This window comes from Cebus imitator, unplaced genomic scaffold (assembly GCF_001604975.1).
Source record: "Cebus imitator isolate Cc_AM_T3 unplaced genomic scaffold, Cebus_imitator-1.0 Scaffold130, whole genome shotgun sequence".
NCBI lineage: Eukaryota > Metazoa > Chordata > Mammalia > Primates > Cebidae > Cebus > Cebus imitator.
In genome coordinates, this window is record NW_016107445.1 from 1,768,950 (window position 1) to 1,793,132 (window position 24,183).

General features: G+C 35.0%; 1 protein-coding gene across 1 annotated transcript in view; it reads left to right on the forward strand.

Annotated features, from left to right (window-relative positions):
- TBC1D32 (TBC1 domain family member 32) overlaps positions 1-24,183 on the forward strand; it is a 238,765-nt gene that overhangs the window by 80,341 nt on the left and 134,241 nt on the right. Inside the window, exons 19-21 of the mRNA XM_037742935.1 lie at positions 8,772-8,910; positions 9,566-9,653; positions 11,875-11,993. Coding sequence (XP_037598863.1) covers positions 8,772-8,910; positions 9,566-9,653; positions 11,875-11,993 — 346 coding nt within the window. The remainder of the gene's footprint in view (positions 1-8,771; positions 8,911-9,565; positions 9,654-11,874; positions 11,994-24,183) is intronic.

Consider the following 24,183-nt stretch of genomic DNA (forward strand, 5'->3'; position numbering starts at 1 on the left):
TTTCCTTTTTTTTAAACTGTTATAAAAGGGATTGAGTTTTTTATTTGATTCTCAGCTTGGTCGTTGTTGGTGTGTAGCAGTGCTATTGATTTGTGTACATTGATTTTGTATCCTAAAAACCTTGACTGAATTTATTTATCAGATCTAGGAGCTTTTTCGATGAGTCTTTAGGGTTTTTGAGGTATAGGAACATCAGCAGAAAGTGAAAGTTTGACTTCCTCTTTTCCAATTTGGATGCCCTTTAATTTTTTCTCCTGTGTGATTGCGATGGCTGGAAATTCCATTGCTATGTCAAATAGAAGTGGTGAGAGTGAGTATCATTGTCTTTTTTCAGCTCTCAGGGGGAATGCTTTCAACATTTTTCTATTCACTATGATGTTGGCTGTGGTTTTGTCCTATATGGCTTTTATTAGTTTGAGGTAAGTCCCTTCTATGCCTATTTTATTGAGGGTGTTAATCATAAAGCGGTGCTAGACTTTATCACGTGCTTGTTTTATTTTTATTGAGATGATCATACAGATTTTGTTTTTAATTCTGTTTATGTGATATATCATATTTACTGACTTGTGTGTATATTAAATCATCCCTGCATCTCTGGTATGAAACCAGCTTTATCATGACGTATACTATTTGATATGTTGTTAGATTTGGTTAGCAAGTATTGTGTTGAGGAGTTTTGCATTTGTGTTAATCAGAGATATTGGTGTGTAGTTTTCTTTTTATGTTATGTCCTTTTGTGGTTTGGTATTAGCATGATAATAGTTTCATAGATAGATTTAGAAAGGATTCTCTCTTTTTCTATCTTTTGGAATAGGAATTTCAGTAGGATTGGTTCTGTTTCTTTTTTGGATGTCTGATAGAATTCAGCTGTGAATTTATCTAGTCCTGGACTTTTTTTTTGTTGGTGATACTAGCTTCATAGATAGATTTAGAAAGTCTTCTCTCTTTTTCTATCTTTTGGAATAGTTTCTGTAGAATTGGTACTGTTTCTTTTTTGAAGGTCTGATAGAATTCAGATGTGAATTTATCTGGTCCTGGACTTTTTTTTGTTGGCAATTTTTTTTATTGCTGATTAAATCTTGCTGCTTGTTATTGGTGTGTTCGGGGTTTCTATTTCTTCCTAATCTAGGATGGTTGTATATTTCCACAAATTTATTGATCTATTCTCAGTTTTCTAGATTGTGCACATAAAGGTGTTCATAGTAGCCTTGAATAACCTTTTACATTTCTGTGACATTGGTTGTAATAACTCCAGTTTTATTTCTAATTGAACTTATTTGGATCTGCTCTCTTCTCTTCTGGGTTAATCTTGCTGATGGTTATCAATTTCATCTTTTCAGAGAACTAGCCCTTTGCTTCATTTATCTTTTGAGGTTTTTTTTCTTTCAATTTCATTTAGTTCTGTTCTGATCTTTATTATTTCTTTTCTTCTACTGGGTTTGGGTTTAGTTTGTTCTTATTTCTCTGATTCCTTGAGTTGTCACATTAGGTTGCCTATTTATACTCTTTCAGACTTTTTGATGTAGGCATTTAATGCTACGAATTTTCCTCTTAGCATGGCTTTTGCTGTATTCCAGGTGTTTTGTTAAGTTGTGTCACTATTATCATTGATTTCAAAGAATTTTGAAATCTCTATGTTGATTTTATTGTAAAACCATAAATCATTCGAAGAAAAGATTGTTTTATTTCCATGTATTTGTATAGTTTTGAAGGTTCCTTTTGTAGTTGATTTCCAATTTATTCCACTGTAGTCTGAGAGAGTACTTGGTATAATTTTGATTTTCTTAACTTTGCTGAGACTTATTTGGTGGCCTATTATATGGTCTATCTTGGAGAATGTTTCAAGTGCTGATGAATAGAATGTATATTCTGCAGTTGTTGGGTAGAATGTTCTGTAAATATCTGTTAAGTCCATTTGTAGTAATGTATAGTTTAAGTTCATTGTTTTTTTGTTGACTTTCTGTCTTGATAATGTGGCTAGTGCTGTCAGTGGAGTATTAAAGTCTCCCACTATTACTGTGTTGTTGTTGCTCTCATTTCTTAGGTCTAGTAGTAATTGTTTTATAAATGTGAAAACTCCAGTTTAAATTTAGGATTTTAATATCTTCCTGTTGGACTAATTCATATTTGTATAATGTCCTTTTTTGTCTATTTTTTTTCCCCTCTGCTTTAAAGCCCGTTTTATCTGATAAAAGAATAGCTACTCCTGCTTGCTTTTGGTTTCTATTTGCACGGAATGTCTTTTTCTACCCCTTTACTTTAAGTTTATATGAGTCATGTGTTAAGTGTTAAATGAGTCTCTTGAAGACAGCAGATACTTTACTGGTAGTTTATACATTCTCCTATTTTGTTTCTTTGAAGTGGGGCATTTAGTTCATTTACTTTCAACATTAATATTAAGATGCGAGATACTTTTTTTAATCATTATGTTAGCTGTTGCCTTTATACTTTTTTTCCATTGTGTTATTGTTTTATAAGCCCTATGAGATATATGCCTTAAGGAGGTTCTATCTTGGTATATATCAAGCTTTATTTCAAGATTTATAACTCCTTTTAGCATTTCTTGCAGTGCTTGTTTGGTGATAGCAAATTTGGTTAGGATTTGTTTTTCTGAAAAAGATTTTATCTGTCTTTCATTTATGAAGCTTAGTTTTGCGATATATAAAATTCTTGGCTATTTTGCTTAAGAGGGTTACAGATAGGACCCCAGTTCCTTTTGACTTGTAAAGGTTCTTTTATTTTTTTTCCTTTGTGCCTTTTAAAGTTTCTACTGAGAAATCTTCTATTAGTCTGATAGGTTTTCTTTTATGGGTGACCTGATGCTTTTGTCTCAGAGCTCTTAAGATTCTGTCCTTTATCTTAACTTTAGATAACCTTATGGCTATATGCCTTGGATGATCTTTTCTCAATGAATTTTCCAGGTGTTCCTTGAGCTTCTTCTATTTGTACGTGTCGATCTCTTACAAGGCCTTCCCTCAATGAGTTTTCCAAACTTTTAGACTTGTCTTCTCCTCCAGGAACACCAGTTATTCATAGGTTTGGCCAATTTACACAATCCCATATTTCTTGGAGAGTTTTTCTTTGTCTTTGTCTGATTGTGTTAATTTGAAAGCCTTTTCTTTGAGCTCTCGTATTCTTTCTTCTACTTGTTCTAGTCTATTCTTGAAACTTTTCACTGCATTTTATATGTCCCAGTGTGTCTTTTGTTTCCAGAAGCTGTGATTTTTTTTTTTCCTTTGGGATATCTATTTCTCTGGAAAATTTTTCATTCATATCCTGGATTGCTTTTTTTTTTAATTTTTAAATTTGTTTTTTGCCTTTCTCCATTATCTCTTTGAGTAGCTTAATAATCAACCTTCTGAATTATTTACCTGGCATTGCAAAGATTTCTTCTTGGTTTGGACCCATTGCTGGGACCTAGTGTAATTTTTTGGGGGTAATACAGAACCCTTTTGTATCATATTACCAGAATAACTGTTCTCGTTTGGGTAGACTTATTTTTTCAACTTATTCTTGAATCCTGAGCTGTTCCTAAACAGCCATCTTCTGATTGGACTTTTTTAAATTTCTTTTTTTTCCTCTTATGGATCTGACTTCAATGTTTATAGTTCATTTTAGCGTAATTTAATTCTTCATGCTTTTAGGTTGAAGAGTCGGTATGATTTCCTTAGTTATAGAGAATCTTTGTCCATTGGCTCTCCCAGATGCTGGCTGTAGTAGTTATATACTTGGTATGTGGGCAATTTCACTGTCTCCTGTAGGATTGGAATGGCAGGGATCTCTAGAGACTTATCTCATTCTCTTGTGGGGTATACTTTATTTATTTATTTGTTTATTTTCTCTCCAGTATTTTATTTAGTGAAAGTTTAGGCTTCAGGTCAATGGGGAGGCATCTCTGGGTATTCACCAGTTGTAGCTAAGGCAGGTGGGTAGATGTAATACCCAGTGATGGACAGAGGTCCCAGCCCTGATGGAGGTGGCTAGGGCAGGTCTCAATAAGATGTACTGAGGATTATGGCAATGGCTGGGAGCTAGCTACCTCAGCTTCTCTCCCAGGCCAGCAGGAAAGCAATTCACCTCATAGCCTCACTGCTGTTCCAGTGTTCAGCTTTTCATACCAGACAGGCACCTCTTTTCATCTGTGGGAGTGTTGATGCTTTGTGACTCTCCCTCTTATGCAGGCCTGAATCTTGCTGGAGGGGGAGTGCTCCTCCTCTGGGGCAGAAGTCATCCTGAATTGCTTTAGGAAGCTTGTCCATAGATGCATCCATGTTCCGCTCCCATTAAAGAACCCTCAGCTGTGTCTGCAGTGATGTACCAGGGAGGACTAAGAATCCCTTCTCCAAGACCATTATCACAGAGGCTGTCTGCCTCTTGGATAGCGGGGTAAACTTTCCTTACTGTGCCCAGCACTGCAATTATGTCTCTGATGTAAGAAATTTCCCACTAGCAGAAAGATCTGGAACTCAAGGTCTGCCATTCAGATTCTTTTGTCCCACAGGGTGTTCCCTTGATATGGTGCTCTCCTCCTTACTCTAAAAATGGGACATCCTGAGAACTGGGCTGCAGTGATTTTTATTGCCCTTCTGTGTATATCCACCCAGTAGGGCTTCTGGACTCCAGGCTGGCGCAGGGAATTTCTGTAAAGGATGCAGTGATGAGACCTGTCTTCAAGTCTCCCAGCAGTGGATACCGGCATCTGCTATGGTAGATGTAGACCCTCTGATTCTGTGGTTGAAGATAGGCTTAGTGTGCTGGCTTTCTTGAAGGTGGGTTATAGTTGTAGTGAATTTGTCATGCGGACAGACTCAGGACTTCTGGCTAGCCAGGGTGGTGCAGGCAGTGGTGTTAGCTGAGGTCCCACAGCTATTTTCTTGTTCCTAGGCACAGTGTTATTCTGCAGTGAGGTGCTGTAATGGCCTGAGTTGGTTGACCTCCAACTAGGAGGTGGCACTTGCAGAAGAGTACCAGCTGCAGTAGTAGCAGTGAGTTTTAAGCTTGCCCTAATTAGACCAGGGGAAGTGTTCTGATTTCTTAGGTGATGGGCAGGGCCATAAAGCTCCCAAAAGTTTATGTCATTTGTTAAGCTATATAATCTTTATAATTTATTGGACAATAACTTCTAGAAAGACATCTCCCACAAGTTGGCTCCCAGTGGACCCTGCAAAACCCACATCATATAAATTTAGCATACAATATTGCCATGCCATATTTACTTACAGGTATTGATCTACTTAACGACCTATGCAACTTACGACCATTCGACTTTACGACCACAATCTCTAGCCACAACTGCTCTGCTGTAGATTTTTGGAAACCCTACAACATTTTGATGTGTAACAAGAATATTGCTACCGCCTGGGAGGCTGTGACGACAAAGTGCATGAATGGCATCTGGAAAAATTGTGTTAAGCGCTATGTTAATGATTTTGACGGATTTGACAGTGAACATGAACTTGAAACGATTTGGGAAAAAATAGTAAAACTCGCTAAAGACCTTTCTTTGGAGTGTGAAATGGAAGATGTCGAAGAGTTGCTAGACAAAGAATCCGGAGAACTTACAAATGAAGAACTAATTGAACTGGAAGAAGAAAGAGTGGCGGAAGAAGAAAGAAGAGAAGCAGAGAAAGGAGGAGCCAGAAAGTAAGTTCACCACTAAGGGATTATCAGACAGTTTATCTTTACTGAATAAACTTCTTATACATTTCGAAGCAATGGACCCAAACATCGAACGATTTGCAAGGATTGAATGGATGACGCACGATGTGTTTTGTCCGTATCGTGAAATTTATGAAGAAAAAATGAAACATACAATTCAGACAAAGCTCACCATGTTTATGAAAAAACCAACTCCGGTAACGCCAACTGCTGCCTCAGATGACGACATCAACAATCCGCAACGAAGCACCAGTGGCCAATAAAATGTTTTGTACATGTTTATATATTTTGATATGTTTTGCAGTTGGGAAAATATTTCCTATGGTATTTTTTACACCTGTATTTTGTATTTTTGTATGCACCTGTATTTTGTAATTTTGTATGTTTTGCAAATATTAAACCAGTTGTACTGTAATGCAGTGTTTTACTTAAACCTGATGAATGTAAAAACAAGAAACAAAATGGTGTAGAGATGATACAAATGGCATAAAATGAACAAAGAAAATTATGATATATAACAATAATGAAAGAAAATTATGATGAGATATGACTTAAAGATTTTTATAACATCATTTCACAGTACTGTACATATAGCCTACTCAACTTAGGACCAAATCGTCGTAAATTGGTTACGACCAGTCTGTCGGAACCAATCGTGGTCGTAAGTCGAGCACTAGCTGTATTTGTATTCTGCACTACATAATATGTTCATATGTGTATCTTCAGAACTCATCAGAGCACTTGTCCCAAAAAGTTATTTAATAAGTGAGTAGAAAATAAGTGCATGAATAAAAGTGAAAAAGTGACAAATCATAGTAGAGGATTTCAAACTAAAAAGAAATCTAGCACGGCAGAGGCAGTTATACTCCCCTCTGGAACTTTACCTCAGTGGCCTGAAAACTACCCCCACAGCAGGTCCTGCCCAAGGAGAGTCTGAGCTCAGACACTGCCCCCACCTGGTAGTATTTCTCTACCTGTCCTGGTAGCTTAACACGATGGATATAATGTATATTCTTTCGCATCATATAATGATATAACTTGCAAGTTTTTTGCTTCTGTTTTCTTTGGGAAGAGTCACGTTTGTGTTGATTCGTTTTCTTTAATGGGTAATGTCTCATTCAGATTTTCTGTTTCTGCTTGAATGACTTGATTATATTTTCTAAAAAATAACACGACTTTTTGTATATTTATTATATAATATTTTTCAAAATATTTGTGTGTGATTTAAAAATAATTGTTCTCCTGCTGTAATTATTTCCCCTTTTTGGATTCTTACTATTTTTTGGCCTTTTCTCTCCTTGACCAATTTATTGCATTAGTTTATGCAGACAAGGTTTGGGCTTGTTAATGTTTGCTTTTCTCCATCTCTCCCTCCCTCCTTTGCCTTTATAGTAGAGGAAAGTAAGTGAAAGGGAACTGAGAATGGATGGTGAGAGAAGCAAGCTATATTAACCACAGCAATGAATACAATTTGATATGTGATACTTCCATTATTAAACTGTTTAACATATTTTTGTAATTTATATTTACATTTTACTCCTTAATCCATTAAATATTGGGGGGGAGAGGGGGAAGGGGGGGGAGAGAGAGAGAGAGAGAGTGTGTGTGTGTGTGCGTGTGTGTGTATGTGTGTGCATGCATTTTGGTTTTTAAACATAGTTGTTTTACTATTTTATTTTGTTGACTTACAGATATCTTCTTTTTAGAGAACATGGATTTCATGATACATATGTTTTTAGGTTGGTCGAATTTACTTTGTGACCCCTTACTGGGTCAGTTGTAAAAAAAAAAAAAACTATCTGCTTGAAAAGACGATATATTCTTCATTGGAAGCTGATAGTGTGTGTGTGTGTGTGTGTGTGTGTGTGTTACAAAAACTTTTAATATCTGTATTAGTATTTTGACTGCTTGATATATGATCTCTTACTGTAGAGTGGATTTGTCATGATCCACAAGTCATGATGCCTTGTCTTTTATTTAAGAAAGGAATATTTTCTCATTAGCATTTTTGTGAACATCCGGTTGGACGTGTCATATAGCCACCAATGGCCAGATGGTGGTTGATGAAAAAGTAGTTGTAGATGGGGTTTCGGTCAGTCAGCCGATATTATCTGTTATACATAGTTATACATAGTTTTCCTTCCCCCAGTCCTTTTTACTTTCTACTGTTCTGAGTAGCAAATTTTGTATTTAGCCTCTAAATTTCTCTCTGTTTTTTTTTTTAGGTAAGTTTAGGTATTTTTTTTTTTTACATTTTTGAGATATTTGTATGTTTGGCTTATTTTCTTATTTTGTGTTTTGTAAGTATATTACATATTCTATGCATTTCGCCTCTATTGCTTTGTGTTAGATGGATAAAATTTTCTTTATTTCTACATTTTTCTCTGCTGGTTTTGAATTTGTAAGTTGTATTTCCATGTTTTTAAAAGTGCTTTTTCCTAAGATGTTAATGTGTATATATATTTTCAAAGAAAGTAAAAAGTAATTAGGTATTCATATCATGTTTTGAAATGCAACATGGATTTTAGCACACTGTGACTAAACGTTGATTCTCTGAACATTTCATAATTCGCAGTGTTATAGTTATCTATAATTTTGGCTTTATAAATATATGTTGGTCTTCCTTACAGAAGTGCTCTGAGAAAAAAATATCATTCCCCAAAAGTAAAATACATTAACAACCTATGAAAATAAAAAGAGGTAATATATATCATGTGCTTTTGAAAGTAGAAGACAGATAATTTATAATGAAAAGAAAGTACAGAAATAATGGAGAACTGAAGCTTGGGGAATTCATGCACAGCAGAATTTTAATAGGAAAATAGAATGAAATTAGTGTGTGTATGAGAGAACTTAGGTATAATAAAAATGCTGACATATGCATTTAATATTCAGTGAAGAAAATTATAGGTATAGAAAATGTAAGAATAAAATAATTCACTACGAAATAAACCAAGTTTCTATTTAAATTTAAACCTTTACTGATTAATTTGCAATGAATATGTACTCTGCAGCTTTAATTGTAAACAGAGTTAAGCTCAGCTAAGACATAGTCTTTCTTTTCAGGTTTTAGTATCTTAAAGAAAGCTCTACCTTTCTCTTACCTGTTTCAGTTTGGCTTGGGAAGATAATTTGTTAGATGATATACTACATTTTGCTGCCACCCCCAAAGGATTACTGCTTCTTCAAAGAACAGTTGCCATCAATGAATGTGTGACATTTATGTTCAACCGATATGCAAAAAAATTACAGGTATGAATTACCGTCTGCCACAGGCAAAGGGAGTTTTTGTAGTTGTAAAAGCCATTAAGAACATCATTCTGTTTTCTGTGTATGAAGAAGTTATTAAGCCTCAATTAAAAAACCATATAGCATTGTAATCGTCAACTTGGTTTTTTTTTTTTTTTAAGGAAAACATTAGAGAGTTGGTATTAGTGCCTGTGACTGTTTTTACAGAATTGCAAACAACCAGATGGAATTGAAGAATGCAGTTAATTATCATATGTTTTATAATTATGTTATCAAACATCTGGATGTAGTGAAACTGAGTGGATTTCCTAGAGAAAGAAACCCATTGAATCTAAATGTATAAGTCAGTGAAGTGATGGTTTAGGCCTCACATTTTAAAGGGTACAAAAATATTTGTAGAGGCATTCTATTATTCTATTATTAAATACATTTACAATATAATTTAGTCTTTACTCAAACAGTCAAAGGCCACTGAGTTGTAATCAACTTTTTTCTCTCATACTAAATATCCCTAAACTTTTGGCTTTTTAAGATCTAAGGTATGATTTTAAGATATTTTTCAGAGTTTGTTTCTGCAGTTCTTGCCGTCCTAAAGCAATGTGTAGATAGCATGCCATGTTTTCTTGCTTCACATTGTGTTCTTTATTTTTGTTGCTAGGACAGCAGGCATAAAAATTTTGGCTATCAAGTTTTGGTTACACAAGTGGCGTCAACAGCTGCAGGTGCCATTGCACTAAAAAAGTCAGGTAAATTTTTTCTTTTTATTAGAATTATAATCATTTAAAAAATAAAATGAGCAAGCCAACTGAAAATTTAACTGGCACAGTGAAGTATCAGGACATTTACACTAAAGTTCTTTTTACCAAGTTAGACCTTATGTAAAAGAAAGTTACAGGATTTTCTTTTTGTCTTTCTTCCATGAAATTCCACTAGGATTTTGTTTTTCTGTGAAATATATACAGCCTTGTTCTCTTGCCTTAGACCAATGGCAAATATGGAACTCAGGTGAAACATACTTAATGCTTTAAGAATCTCTCTTCATATTATAAATCAGAAGAATATCACCTTCTCTCAGTACAGTCCCATCTAATAGGAATTTCTAATGTTCATTGTCAATGGCTTATATATGCTTCAAAATTTACACTCATAATAGTTATCACACATATATCACATTTCCTAATTCCCTTCCTTCCTCTTCCCTTCTTGAAAGCATTTGTCTCACCACTTAGCTTTCGCATTTTCTTTGAAGTTGGAAGTAAGTATATATTCTTCACTGTCCATTTGATTTGTAAGAAGTTAAAGCATTGGAAATTTAATATGTTTCTTCTTTTTTTTGAGATGGAGTTTTGCTCTTGTCACCCAGGCTGGAGTGCAATGGCGCAGTCTCGGCTCACTGCAACCTCCGCCTCCCAGGTTCAAGCAATTCTCCTGCCTCAGCCCCCAAAGTACTTGAGATTTACAGGCACCTGCCACTACACCTGGATAATTTTTATATTTTTGGTAGAGATGGGATATCACCATATTGGTCAGGCAGGTCTTGAACTCTGACCTCAGGTGATCTGCCTGCCCCGGAGTCCCAAAGTGCTGGGGTTACAGGTGTGAGCCACTGCGTCCGGCCAGTATGTCTTAAATATTAAAATTATCTGAGCTCTGAACAAGATATAATTCCTGATAGGGATGCTGTAATAATATTTTCTCAGGGCTTAGAGTTGAATTATAACATGAATGATCACTACTGATTCTCTTTAAATACAAATATTTTTCCTATGACATATTTTAAATTTATTTTTTGGCTGAACTGATTTGGACTACTTGTGTTATGAAACATGTTTGTTGGTAAAAAAAAAAAAAAAAAAAATTGTCCTAAAGTGAACCACTAATTTTTTTCTTCTACTTAGAATGAAATTCATGTAGTACAGTATTCAGTGCACATTAACCGAAGCATTTGGAGACTAGATTTAATCTCAGATCTCTCCCTTGGTAAAATCGTTAAGCTTCTGAGCATCGTAGTATCAAACTTTTCATGAGAGGGTTAAGTGTAGTTTTCAAAGGACAGAAGTAGGAAGACTACTGTTTCTTCAGCTTCTCCGATGTCTTAGGTACTATGTTAGGAACTTCACATGTATCATTGTACTGTTGATACTTCATGGCAACCCTGGAATGTGGCATCCTTATTTCAGTTTTCAAATGGGGGAAGTGGGGCTCCAAGAAGTCAAGGAATTTTTGCAAGGATGAACTGCTATTTGGAATTTAAACTCTAATATTCTTGATTTTAGAGCCCATATTTTTTCTCTCAGACAAGAAGACCTTTTCTGATCTACTGTTGTTTTTATGAACTTATTTTATGATTAAATATTATGTTTTATACTTTTTCACATGATTTTTCTACTTGATTTTTTTATAGACTAATTTGATAATCAGGTTTTATACTCATTTTCATTTAGTTGTTTAGTATAACTCATAAGAATTTAAAGACTGGGTTGAAATAAAAGTTGTATGAAATACAGAACTGTTCTTAGTGTATGGAATTACAAAAATAAAAAGTTTTAGTGGAATAAAGGAGCATACACTCTTTGGATGCCTACTCTGCCTACTGATATCTCTTTCTCCCTGCCTCTCACCTCTGAAACACACAACCTGATTTCAGGGTGCCTTACTTTGCTGGCTGATTTGCAGAGCAAAGTATTAACCTTATTATGTTTCAGAAAACATGCTCGGAGAAGTTACTGGCCAAAGTGAAGAAGCTGGGACTCAAAATTCAGCAGTCCTCCAGGGAAATAGTATTTCAGAATTGAGTTATTACAGAGTTTTATGATATATAATTTCTACCAAGAGATTATTTCTTATACAAGATGCAAGTATGTGTCTTCTGTCACAGTAGACCAGATTGGTTAAAGGGATCATCTTATCTTTCCTTCATAATCCAAAGAAATATTTTGCTATAAATGAAGTAATAATTCTTTTTAGGATTTATTAATGCACTTACAACTGAATTATGGTCCAATCTGGAATATGGAAGAGATGATGTCAGGGTAACCCATCCCAGAACTACTCCAGTGGATCCTATTGATCGAAGCTGTCAAAAGGTAAGAAGTTATTTGACTAATAATATACAGATTTGAAAAGTGTTTCACAGAAATGAATTCATTCGTACTTAATCTATATTCAGTTATAACCAGCAGACTTTAAAATGCATTTATTTCTCCTGTTTTTAATTTTCAAATTATTTTTTATTTTCAAAATAAATTTAGCAAATAATAGAAATCTCAGTGTTTTGTGGGAATAATATTTTGCAAGGATGCTTTTTTTTAACCTTATTTTTATTAGAGTTTTTCTCCCTTAATGAAGAGAAAGAGTGTACCAGACATGTTACCAAAACAAAACAAAAAAAAACAAAAAAAAACAAAAACCAAATCACCGAAACAAAAACCAACCAACCAACTAACCAATATAAAAATCTAAGGAATTTTTGCCTTATAGCTTGAATCTAGTACAAAATTGTTAGGAATATTTGAAGGAAGTACAGACAGAGAGAACATCTGTCGTTTAGAGTAATGTCACAAAATTTTAAAAAATAAGTCACCCAATGTTCTATTTTAACTTGGTGGCTTTTTATATTTAACGTATTTCCCAAAGTTCACTAAAATGAAATGATGGTTCCTAACTGACTTTATAGTAGCTTAGACAATTTTTATTCAAGACGTGTCATAAGATTGTTTAAAAGTAGAAACATTCCAATATTTCAGATGTTCCTCTTTCTGGACTGGTTCATCCCTACAGAAAACATAAATTCTGGAAAAAAATAATTTAAAAATTATGTTCCAAAAAACATTGGAATGACCAAAAATAGGCAGAAAATAGAGGGAAGTTAATGTATGGATGAATAGAGTGTCATTTCTTGAGATTCTGGATTTAACAGAGTTTTGTGTTGGGGCGAAAATTTGTGTTCCACTGATAGAAACTACAATCTAAAATGCCTGAAGAACCAGAATAGAAAGCTTAGGATTACACAGCAGGTGGAAAATTAAAGGGACTCCTGGAAAATAGATCCGCAGAGGGAACACTCAAAACTCTGTGTATATACTTGGCCCAGAAATGTGACTAATGGCTCAACTTTCATGTGAACTATACAGAAATATCAGGTGCTTTCTACCATAGGTGTTAGAGAGTTTAGTTGGAATCTGGCCAATGTAACTGCTAAATTTTTTTTTTTTCTTTTTTTAAATGCAGTCTTTGTCAGGGAGTATAATAGAATCCAGGATCTCTGTGATGTATCTCACAATGTATGGGATATAATCCAAAGTCACTAGACAGATGAAGGAAAAACAGTGATATGATTCATCCTTGAGAAGAAGGCACTAATACAGATTGATTGTGAAATGAAGAATTTAGTATTTTAAGGCAGTTAGTATAAATAGAATATAAAGGAAAATATCCTTATGAATAAACAAATTAGAAATTACAGCAGAGAAATAATAAAACTATGTAAAAGAACCAGATAGACATTCTAGAATTTAAAAAAAAAACCTTATTTGATATAAAAATTTCTAATGGCTTTCATAAATTTAAACATGATAAAGAAGTAGTGAACTTGAGACAGAGCAAAAGAAATGATACAGTCTGCAGAGCAGAGAATGTAACTGTTTAGAGAATGTCAAAATGTTTAGCATGTCTGTAATTGGAATATCAGAAATACATTTGACTAAATAATAGTGGAAAATCTCCAAATTTACTGAAAAGTAGAAATTTATAGATAAACTTAGTGAATCTCAAAGAGAATTTATGTAGAGAATGAAAAAAAAAAACCGACTCTAAGGCTCATCGTAGACAAACTGCTAAAAACCAAAAATAAAGAGAAAATCTTGAAAGAAGCTTATGAAAATCACACATTACATATAAGAGATTAGCAGAAAAGTTTTTTTCATATTTCGTTACAATAGTGGAAGCCAGAAGGCAGTAGAGCATCTTAAATGTGCTGAATGGAAAATTAACAGAAGCAGTCAGTTTGGAATTCTACATATAGAGAAAGTATACTTCAATAATGAAAGTGAAAAAAAATTTTTAAATAAAGGTTAAGAAAATATTTGTCAGCAGACCTGCCTTTCAAATAATGTTCTTAGAAATGTTCAAAGAAAAAAATGTTGGAAGAATGTTAAAGAAAATTCTTCATGTTGAAAGACATTGCTACCAGATGGCTATTTGAATTTTCAGGATGGAAACAGGGAATTGCAAATAGGTAAGTGAGTATAGAAGCCTATTATTTTTCCTTTTAACTTGTTTTAAATACATATGATTGATTTTTTTAAAAACAAAATTATGGCATATAGTGGGTTTATTTTGTGCTTAGAAGTAGTATGTAGGATAGCTGTAGCATAAAGGACAGGGGCATTGTATAATGGTAAATCAATCTATATGGTTCAAGTTCCTTACATTTTATATAAAGTGGCACAGTATTCCTGAACCCTTGGAAATATTTACAATTCAAATAGAGGGTTACAGGGATTTTTCATTTTGTTTGACTTTGCAACAGAAATGTCAGTATAAACTAAGGATTATTAAAAAAAAATATTTTGTGTTCTGTTAATTTATATACTGAAAGACCTAGAAATAATGACAACTCATTGTAGTAAGCAGCCCTAGGGTCCGGCTTCTAGCCTCTAAGTCTTATTCCCTGAGGATTCTTTTTTCATTTATAATCTAATTTGGTCTTTTAAGTTGTGGAAAACAGTTATGTCATTTCAGTAGTTAACTAGATACCTTCAGAAATTTACTTTCATTTCAGGCCCTGTCCTTGACCTTCCCCCTCTAGCTTTCTCTATGGCTGTGCTGTTAAACATGGTAGACAGTTGCCCTATGCAGCTATGTAAACTTGTATTAATTATAATTGAAAATTTAGCTCTTTAATTATATTAGTCATATCTTAAGTGCTCAATAGCACATGTAGCTAGTGGTTGCCATATTGTAAAATTAAGATTATATAATATTTCTATCATTACAGAAAGTTCTATTGCACAATACTTCCTTAGGAAAGCACTAAAAATTAGTGCCAAGACGTATAGCTAATACATTTAAAAATGTTGAAATAAAAACCGAATAAGGTGGGGAGGAAAGAATAAAGGAACAGAAAATGGATGGGAAAAAAAGAAAACAAAAAGGAAAACAGTAGCTCTAAATGCACCCAGTGTCAATAATTGCACTAAATGCAAGTGAACTAGATATTCTACTTAAAATACAGATTTTCAGAGTGAATAAAAAAGAAAGATACAACTCCTGTGTGCTGTCTTTAAGAAATTAACTTTAGGATGAAGATGGTGCATGGGGGTAGGACTAGCTTGCAGCTGCCAGTCTGACAGACAGAATAGTGTGTGGAGACTTCCATCATGAACTTTTGCTCTAAGAACTACCGCAGGAACATGCTAGGAAAGCCAAGAGAATCCACAGACCCTTTGAAGGAAGTAGATTGCTGCTGCAGGCTCCCTGAGACATGGAAAAACTCTTAATCTGCTTGCTTTCTCAACAGAGAAGCTCGTGGTCTGGGGTAAGTTCTCAGCCCTGGTCACCTGCTGCCTGGAAATAGACTTGGTGCTTTTGAGGGGCAAAGTAGGAGTGAGACCGGCCTTTAGGACTGCCAGCTGCATGAGGGCGTGGTGAGGCTGGTGACTGCCAGCTTTCTCTCACTTCCCTGGTGATTTGTATGACTCAGGAGAGACAGTCATAATCCTCCTGGGACTATAACTCCAATGGACTGGGAACCAGATGCCCATCCCCCACAGCAGCTGCAGCAAGTCCCACCCAAGGAAAGGCTGAGCTCAGACACACCTCTCCCTGCCCCCTCCTGGTGGTCTTTTTTTTAACCGCCTGGTAGCTCAAGACAAAGGTCATAATCTCTCAGGAACTCTGTGGCCCTGACCACTGCCTGAATACTTAACCAGGTGTCCCTAGGGCAAGTTTGCATCCTCCCTATAGGATCACAGCTGATGCCCTCTTGAAAGTGCCACCTGCTGGCAGGAGGCTAACCAACACAAAACCAACACACTAAACAAAAATACAACCAAGGGCCCTCGCAGAGTTAACTTCACTCTCCTGCCACCTTGACCAGAGCAGGTGCTGGTGTCCATAGCTGCAAACCTGAAGACGGATCACATTACAGGACTCTGCAGATGCTTCTCACTACCAGCCCAGAGCCTGACCCAGAAGAGCAAAAACGATTACTATAATTCAGCTCTCGGAAGCCCTGTTCCTAAGGGAAGGAGAAGAACACCACATCAAGGGAGCACCCTATGGGACAAAAGAATCTGAACAGCAGCCTTTGAATCCCAGATCTTCCCTCTGATATAGTCTACCCACATGAGAAGGAACCAGAAAGCAATTCTGGTTAAGGCGACAAAACAAGTTTATTTCATACCCCCAAAAGATCATACCAGCTCATTAGCAATAGACACAAACCAAGACAGAATCTCTGAATTGCCAGAAAAAGAATTCAGAAGGTTGTAAGGTAATCAAGGAGGCACCAGAGAAAGATGAAGTCCAACTTAAAGAAATAAAAAACATGATACAGGATATGAAAGGAAAATTCTTGTGAAATAGCAAACATTAAAAACAATCACAACTTCTGGAAATCAAGGATACACTTAGAGAAATGCAAAATGCACTGGCAAGTCTCAATAATAGAATTGAACAAGCAGAAGAAAGAACTTCAGAGCTCAAAGACAAGGCTTTCACATTAACAACCCATCAAAGATAATGAGAAAAGAATTTTATAAAATGAACAAAGCCTCCAAGAGTTTGGGACTATGCCAAATATCCAAGCCTAAGAATAATTAGTGTTCCCAAGAAAGAAGAGACATTTGAAAGCCTGGAAAACATATTTGAGCGAATAATCAAGGAAAACTGGAGATCTAGACATCCAAATACAAGAAACTCAAAGATCACCTGGGAAATTCATCACAAAAAGATCATCACCTAGGCACGTTGTTGTCAGGTTGTTATGTAAAGTCAAGACGAGGGAAAGACTTTTAGGCACTGTGAGCCAAAAGCATCTGGTAACTTATAAAGGAAAACCTATCAGATTAAAAGCATATTTCTCAGTAGAAACTCTACAAGCTAGAAGGGATTGGGGCCCTATTTTTAGCCTCCTTAAATAAAACAGTATCAGCCAAGAATTTTGTATTCATAAATGAAAGATACAGTCTTTTTCAGACAAACAACTACTGAGAGAATTCACCACTAGCAAGCCAGCAGTATAAGAACTGCTAAAAGGAGCTCTCAATCTTGAAACAAATTCTTGAAATACACCAAAATAGAACATCCTTAAAGATTAAATCTCACAGGCCCTGTATAACAAAAGCACAATGACAAAAAAAAACCAAGATATTCAGGCAACAAGTAGCAGGATGAATAGGATAGTGCCTCACATCTCAATACTAACATTGAATGTAAATAGCCTAAATGCCCCACTTAAAAGATACAGAATGCCAGAATGGATAAAAATTTACCAACCAAGGTACTGCTGTCTTCAGAAGACTTATCTAACACATAAAGACTCACATAAACTTAAGATAAAGGTGTAAAAAAGGTATTTCATGCAGAGCACACTAAAAGCAAGCTGCAGTAGCTATTCTTAGACAAAACAAACTTTAAAGCAACAGCAGTTAAAGACTAGTCCTGTAGGAAAATATCACAATCCTGAAACATATGCACCTAACACTGGAGTTCCCAAATTTATGAACAGTTACTACTAGACCTAAGAAATGAGATAGATGGCAACACAGTAGTAATGGGGAACTTTGATATTCCACTGACAACTCTAGACAGGTCATCAAGACAAAAAGTCAAAAAGAAACACTGGTCTTAAACTATACCCTCGAACAAATGGACTTAACAGAAATTTACAGAACATTTTACCCAACTACTGCAGAATATACATTTTTCATAAACATATAGAACATTTTCCAAGAGAGACTGTATGAGAGGCCACAAAACAAATCTCAGTAAATTTAAGAAAATCAAAATCATATCAAGTACTCTCTCAGACCACAGTTAAGTAAAATTGGATGTTAACTTCAAAAGGAACCCTCAAAAACCATGCAAATACATGGAAATTAAATAACTTGCTCCTGAGTGATCATTGGGTTGACAATGATATCAAGATGGAAATTAAAAAATTCCTTAACAAAATGATAATAGTGACACAGCCTATCAAAACCTCTGGGATACAGCAAAAACAGGGCTAAGAGGAAAGTTCATGGCGTTAAATGCCTATATCAAAAAGTCTGAAAGAGCACAAATATACTATCAAATGTCACACCTCATAGAACTTGAGAAACAAGAATAATCCAAAACCAAACCCAGCAGAAAAAAAGAAATAATGAAGACCAAGTTGAGAATCAAATAAAGAATTCAGCCTGTTTTACAATAGCTGCAAATACAATACCATACCATACCATACTATACCATACCATACTTAGGAATATACCTAACCAAAGACATTAAAGACCTCTACAGGGAAAACTACAAAACATTGCCGAAAGAAATTATAGACAACATAAACAAATGGAAAGGCATTTCATGCTCATAGATGGGTAGAATCAATATTGTGAAAACGATGGTAATGCCAAAAGCAATCTACAGATTCAATGCAATTTCCATCAAAATACCACCATCGTTCAGAACTAGGACAAACAATCCTAAAATGTATATGGAGCCGACAAACAGTCCACATAGCCAAAGCAAGACTAAGCCAAAAGAACAAATGTGGAGGCATCACATTGCCCAACTTCAAATTATTCTACAAGGCTACAGTTACCCAAGCAGCATGGTACTGATATAAAAATAGGCACAACGACCAGTATAACAGAAATAGAGAACTCAGAAATAAAGTAAAATAGAGCCAACTCATCTTTGAGAATGCAAACAAAAACATAAAGTGGAGAAAGTATACCTTAGTCAAAAAATGGTGCTGGGATAATTAGCAAGCCACATGTAGAAGAATGAAACTGGATCTTCATCTCTCACCTTTTGAAAAAATCAGCTCTAGCAACATCCAGCAACCTGGATGGAATTGGAGACTATTATTCTAAGTGAAGTATTTAGGAATAGAAACCAAACATTGTATATTCTCACTCATATGTATGAACTAAGCTATGAGGACACAAAGGCATAAGAATGATGCATCAGTCTTTGGGGACTCAGGTGAAAGGGTTGGGGGTGAGGAGGAATAAAAGACTACATACTGGGTACAGGGTACACTACTCAGGTGATGGGTGCACCAAAATCTCTGAAAGCACCACTAAGATAACTTATTCATGTAACCAGACACTATCTGTTCCTCAAAAACTGTCTGAAATAAAAATAAATTTAAAAATTAAAAACACCACACAAGTGGTAGATATATATACACGTGTGTGTGTGTGAGTGTATATATAGATGTGTGTGTGTATATATATCAACACATACCAGATTTCAGTAACATTTACCAATAAAAAAGAAATTAACTGTTTTTTTCTGTGGGCACTTAGTAAAATAAATATGTTCTGATTCACTTTAATTACAGGTGACTTAATATCACTTACATTGCAGGTTGTTGATAACTATCTCTATTGAATTATAATTAGAAACAAAATAAAATGAAATTACATTTTAGGTGCTGGGCAAATGTAGTTAACCAATGTTAAAGATGTTGATAATATATTTATCAATAACTTAGCATGTGGAACTGTGATAATATATAAAAGTATATGGCAAAATGCTTGGTATGTAGTAGGCACTCAATAAATGGTAGAAAGTATTATCACTGTCACTATGTTTAATTAGTTATGATGTGTAGTGTGGATATGAAAGCAAAACTATTAAATAATATTTTTAAAAATTGGTTACATTTGGAGGATAATTGAGAATCAATTTATTATCTTGAAACTTGTTTACTAAAATAACAGCATTTATTCTGCCTTTCCTATATGAACTTGTTTTAGTCCATTGTCACACTGCTATGAAGAATTAACTACCTGAGACTGGGTAATTTATAAAGAAAAGAAGTTCAATTGACTCATTGTTCCACAAGTCTGGGGAGGCCTCAGGAAACTTACATTTAGGGAGGAAGGCGAAGGGGAAGCAAGGCACATGTCTTACATGGCTGCTGGAGAGAGAGAGTGAGGGGGCACTGCCAACACATTTAAACCATCAGATCCCGGGAGAACTCACTGTTATGGGAACAGCATGCGGGGACTGCACCCGTGATTCAATTACCTCCTATCACGTCCTTCCTTTGGCATGTAGGGATTACAATGTGAGATGAGCTTTGGGTGGGGACAAAGCCAAATCATATCAGAGCTCTGCCACTGGGTAACCAAATAGTAGGTGAAGGTAGTGCCTCTTTTTCATGAATTACTACCCCAACTAATAATTTTTTTTGAAATGATGGAATTAGATTGTCATCATTTGCAATCTTCAAGAATTAGTTGAGTCACCTTAACATCGCTAAAACAGAAATGGCTAAACATTATTAATGTTCCCTGTAATCAAAGAGTAAACCAGTACCTCTAGTCTTACCAAGGTATCTAACTTGATCAAGCCTTTGGATTCAGCTGCCAGTTTGCAGAATATGGAAACTACATATATCCAAAGGATGGAAGAATAGGTTGAACTGCACCCTAAGTGCGCACTTCCTAAAATCCAGACTGGTGGGAATGTTATAGATCAAATGTCCTGAGCCTGTGAACAGACAAAGTGAAAAGAAAGGAAAGGGAGAAGATGAATGCCTGTAGATTAAAGAAAAAACTTTGAATGACATATCAAGTCTTGAAAATGGGAAATACAAAACTATAGTATCCAGTTATGTACATCTGAGAAATAAAACCACAAGAAAATCTAAGAAAGTGATTATTGTAAAGGTCAGGATACTGGCTGTTATGGAGGGATGGCAGGGGAGATAATTGTGGTAGGCACATAGAAGGCTCTCTGGGCCAGGTGGCACAGTTCTAGAACAAATTCACTTTAAAGATACAGATAACTTGGATGAAAAAAAAGATATATAGACAAGCAATATACATTAAAAAACTGAAATGGCCCTATTTAGTGTCAGAGATAAAGAAAAGGAAAAACTATCAGATTAAGAGACACATTTTATAATGATAATATGAATATGGTCAATATACCAGAAAGATATAATCATAAATCAGTATGATCCTAATAAAATATTTAAAATACATGAAGTATTAAAATAGAATTTAAGGAAGAAATAGGCAAATCTGCAATCCGAGTTGAAGATTTTAACATTTCTCTTAGCAAGCAGTAGAACAAATCAAGAGCTCTCTGTTAAGAATTGCATGATCTGAATACCACTATTGATCACTTGATATTTATAGAATATTATACTCAGTGACCATAGAATATTCATTCTTTTCAAGAACACATGTCATGTTCACAAAGATAGACCATGCTGGGCTAAATGAAAGTCTAAATAAATTTAAGATAATTGGAATAATATGAAGTGTATTCTATAACCACAATGAAATTAATTAAAAATCAAGAACGAGAAACTAGAAAAAAAGATATTTGGAAATTAAGCCACATACTTACAAATAACTTGTAGCTCAAAGAAGTCACAAGGAAAATTAGGAAATATTTCAAACTGGATGAAAGTAAAAATACATCAGAATTTGTGGTTATAGTTGTAGCAATGTTAAGAGGGATATTTTTAACTTTAGTATTTATATTAGAAAATAAGAAAGATCCAAAATTATTGACTCAAGTTTTCACTCAAAGGGAGTAGAAAAAAAAGAGCAAATTACACCCAAAACCAATGCAATAAGGAAAATAATAAACATTAGGGCAGAAATCAATGAAATAGAACAAACTAGAGAGAAGTAACAAATCCAAATGTGATTTTTGGAAATGATTATTAGAAGTGATAAACCCCTCACTAGATTGATGGCAAAAATAAGAGGGATCCAAAATTACCAGTATCAAGAATGAAAGAGGGGTAAGACTAATGATCCCACAGATATTAAAGAATAATAAATGAATATTATGATTTGCTTTAGGTCATCAATTCAACAACTAAGATCTAATTGTCAAATTTTCTTTAAAAATGGGGGTACCAAAACTGACTCAATTAAAAAAAGTATGCATTTGTTAAAGAAATTGAATTTGTCATTAAGAGCTTTCCCACATAGAGAAAAACAGATGATTTCACCAGCTGATTCTATGAAATATTTGTAGGAGAAAGAACACCAATCTCACACACGCTTTTTCAGAAAACAGAGGTAAAGGAAACACTTTCTACTTTATGAGGCCAGCCTAACACTGATATAAAAAAATCACCAAAAAAAAAAAAATTTAGATCTATATCCTGATGAATATAGACAAAATGTTTTTTAAAATTCCATATTATCAATTGGAATTCAGCAGTATATAAAGGGACCATTTATTATGATCAAGTGGGTATATTCCAGGAACACAAAGTTGGTTATACATTTCAGTGTGAAAATACAACTTACCATATTAAAGAATACAAAGAAAACTCTTTAAGTTTATTTCAACAGATGTGGAAATGTTTGACTAAATTTCATACACATATATGATGAAAACTCAGAAGACTTAATCCATAATCTGATAAATGATGTGTTTGGAAAACATACAGTTTGCATCATATTTAATGGTGAAATATTGACTCTAAATTTGGTTGATTCTTACCACTTTTATTTAACATTATATTATGTAAGTATAATAAGGCAAGAAAAAAAGAGAAGGCATACAGATTGGAAAAAAAGATGTAACACTATTTGAAGATGGCTTGCTTCTTTCATCAAAAAACAAGTAACACCCCTCTCACTCCACCAACCCAAACAAAAGATTATCTCCCTCAATCTAAGAGCCTTCCTAGTGTCTTCTGGTGGTTTACATGGTAGCAGAGACTTCAGAGCAAACTTGTTGAACCTGAGGCCCATGGGCTGCATGCGGCCCAGGCAGCTTTGAATGTGGCCCAGCACAAATTCATAAACCTTTTAAAAACATTCTGGCGTGTGCTGTGTCCCACACTGCACAAGGGTTCAAAGACTAAGACGGAACGGCATGGGATAAAGAAAGACATACAGACAGATACAGATATAGCTGGGCCAGGTGGTCCAAAAAGCTGATGGTGTCAGTCTCTTTGGCCCCATCCTGCCTCAGAATACTTTATTTTCTATGTTCACAAAGCACATACCAGAGGGAGGGTGCAGTTATCCAGAACAATCTGTGGTTGTAATTCTCATACTTCAGTTAACATACCTCAGCTAACAACTATCTTGCAGCAATGTCAGTGAAAGCTGGTTATCTTTCGCTAGGTCCGACTGCTCTTCTCCGAGACATACGCATTCCCCTATTATGGTTTCATTTCTCTTGGAGTTCACCCAAAGTTCACAGCAGCCTTGCTGTTGACCCCACGGAGGGGATGGGCTACTCTGGCTCTCTACAAAACATTATGAGATTTTTTTTGCAATTTTTATTTTTATTTTGTTAGCTTATCAGCTATTACTCTATTTTACATGTGGCCCAAGACAATGCTGCTGCTTCCAATGTGGCCCAGGGAAGCCAAAAGATTGGACGCCTCTGCTTTAGAGTCAGTGAGACTTGGTTTCAGATGCTAGCTGTTCCTTAAAATGATACCTGTCTTACAGTTGCACATATTAAGGATTAAAATAGATAATGTATATAAGTATTGATTCTATGGCATTTGGCCAAATGTTAGTGCTCATATAATGATAGCAGTGAAACTATTATCACTATTCAGTCTTCCTTCTCTCCTTGTCCATATTACTTTAAAGAATAGAATATACACAGTCTTCACTGACCTTTCCTTTACTCCTAAGACATGTATTCCATGAACACTATCCTTTTGAGTAATTATCTGATTATTCTGTCAATAGAATATACACAGTCTTCACTGACCTTTCCTTTACTCCTAAGACATGTATTCCATGAACACTATCCTTCTGAGTAATTATCTGATTATTCTGTCAATGACATGTTTTTAATACATCTCTGTTCTGATAGGTATAAAGTATCTCTGTCAGACTTACAACTTCCAAATTTTAATTTCTTTATTCCCTTATAGTGTCTACCCTCAAAACCATTTTTCTTTAGAGCATTCTATTTAAAATGTAAAATTTGATTTCCACCACTTTTCTCAAAACACTGTGCACTTTTCTTTCCCTAGAGGCTAAAGATAGAACTCATAACGTAGCGCATCTCTACCTGACTGCTCGCCTGCTACGTATACAGATTTAACCTCTCACC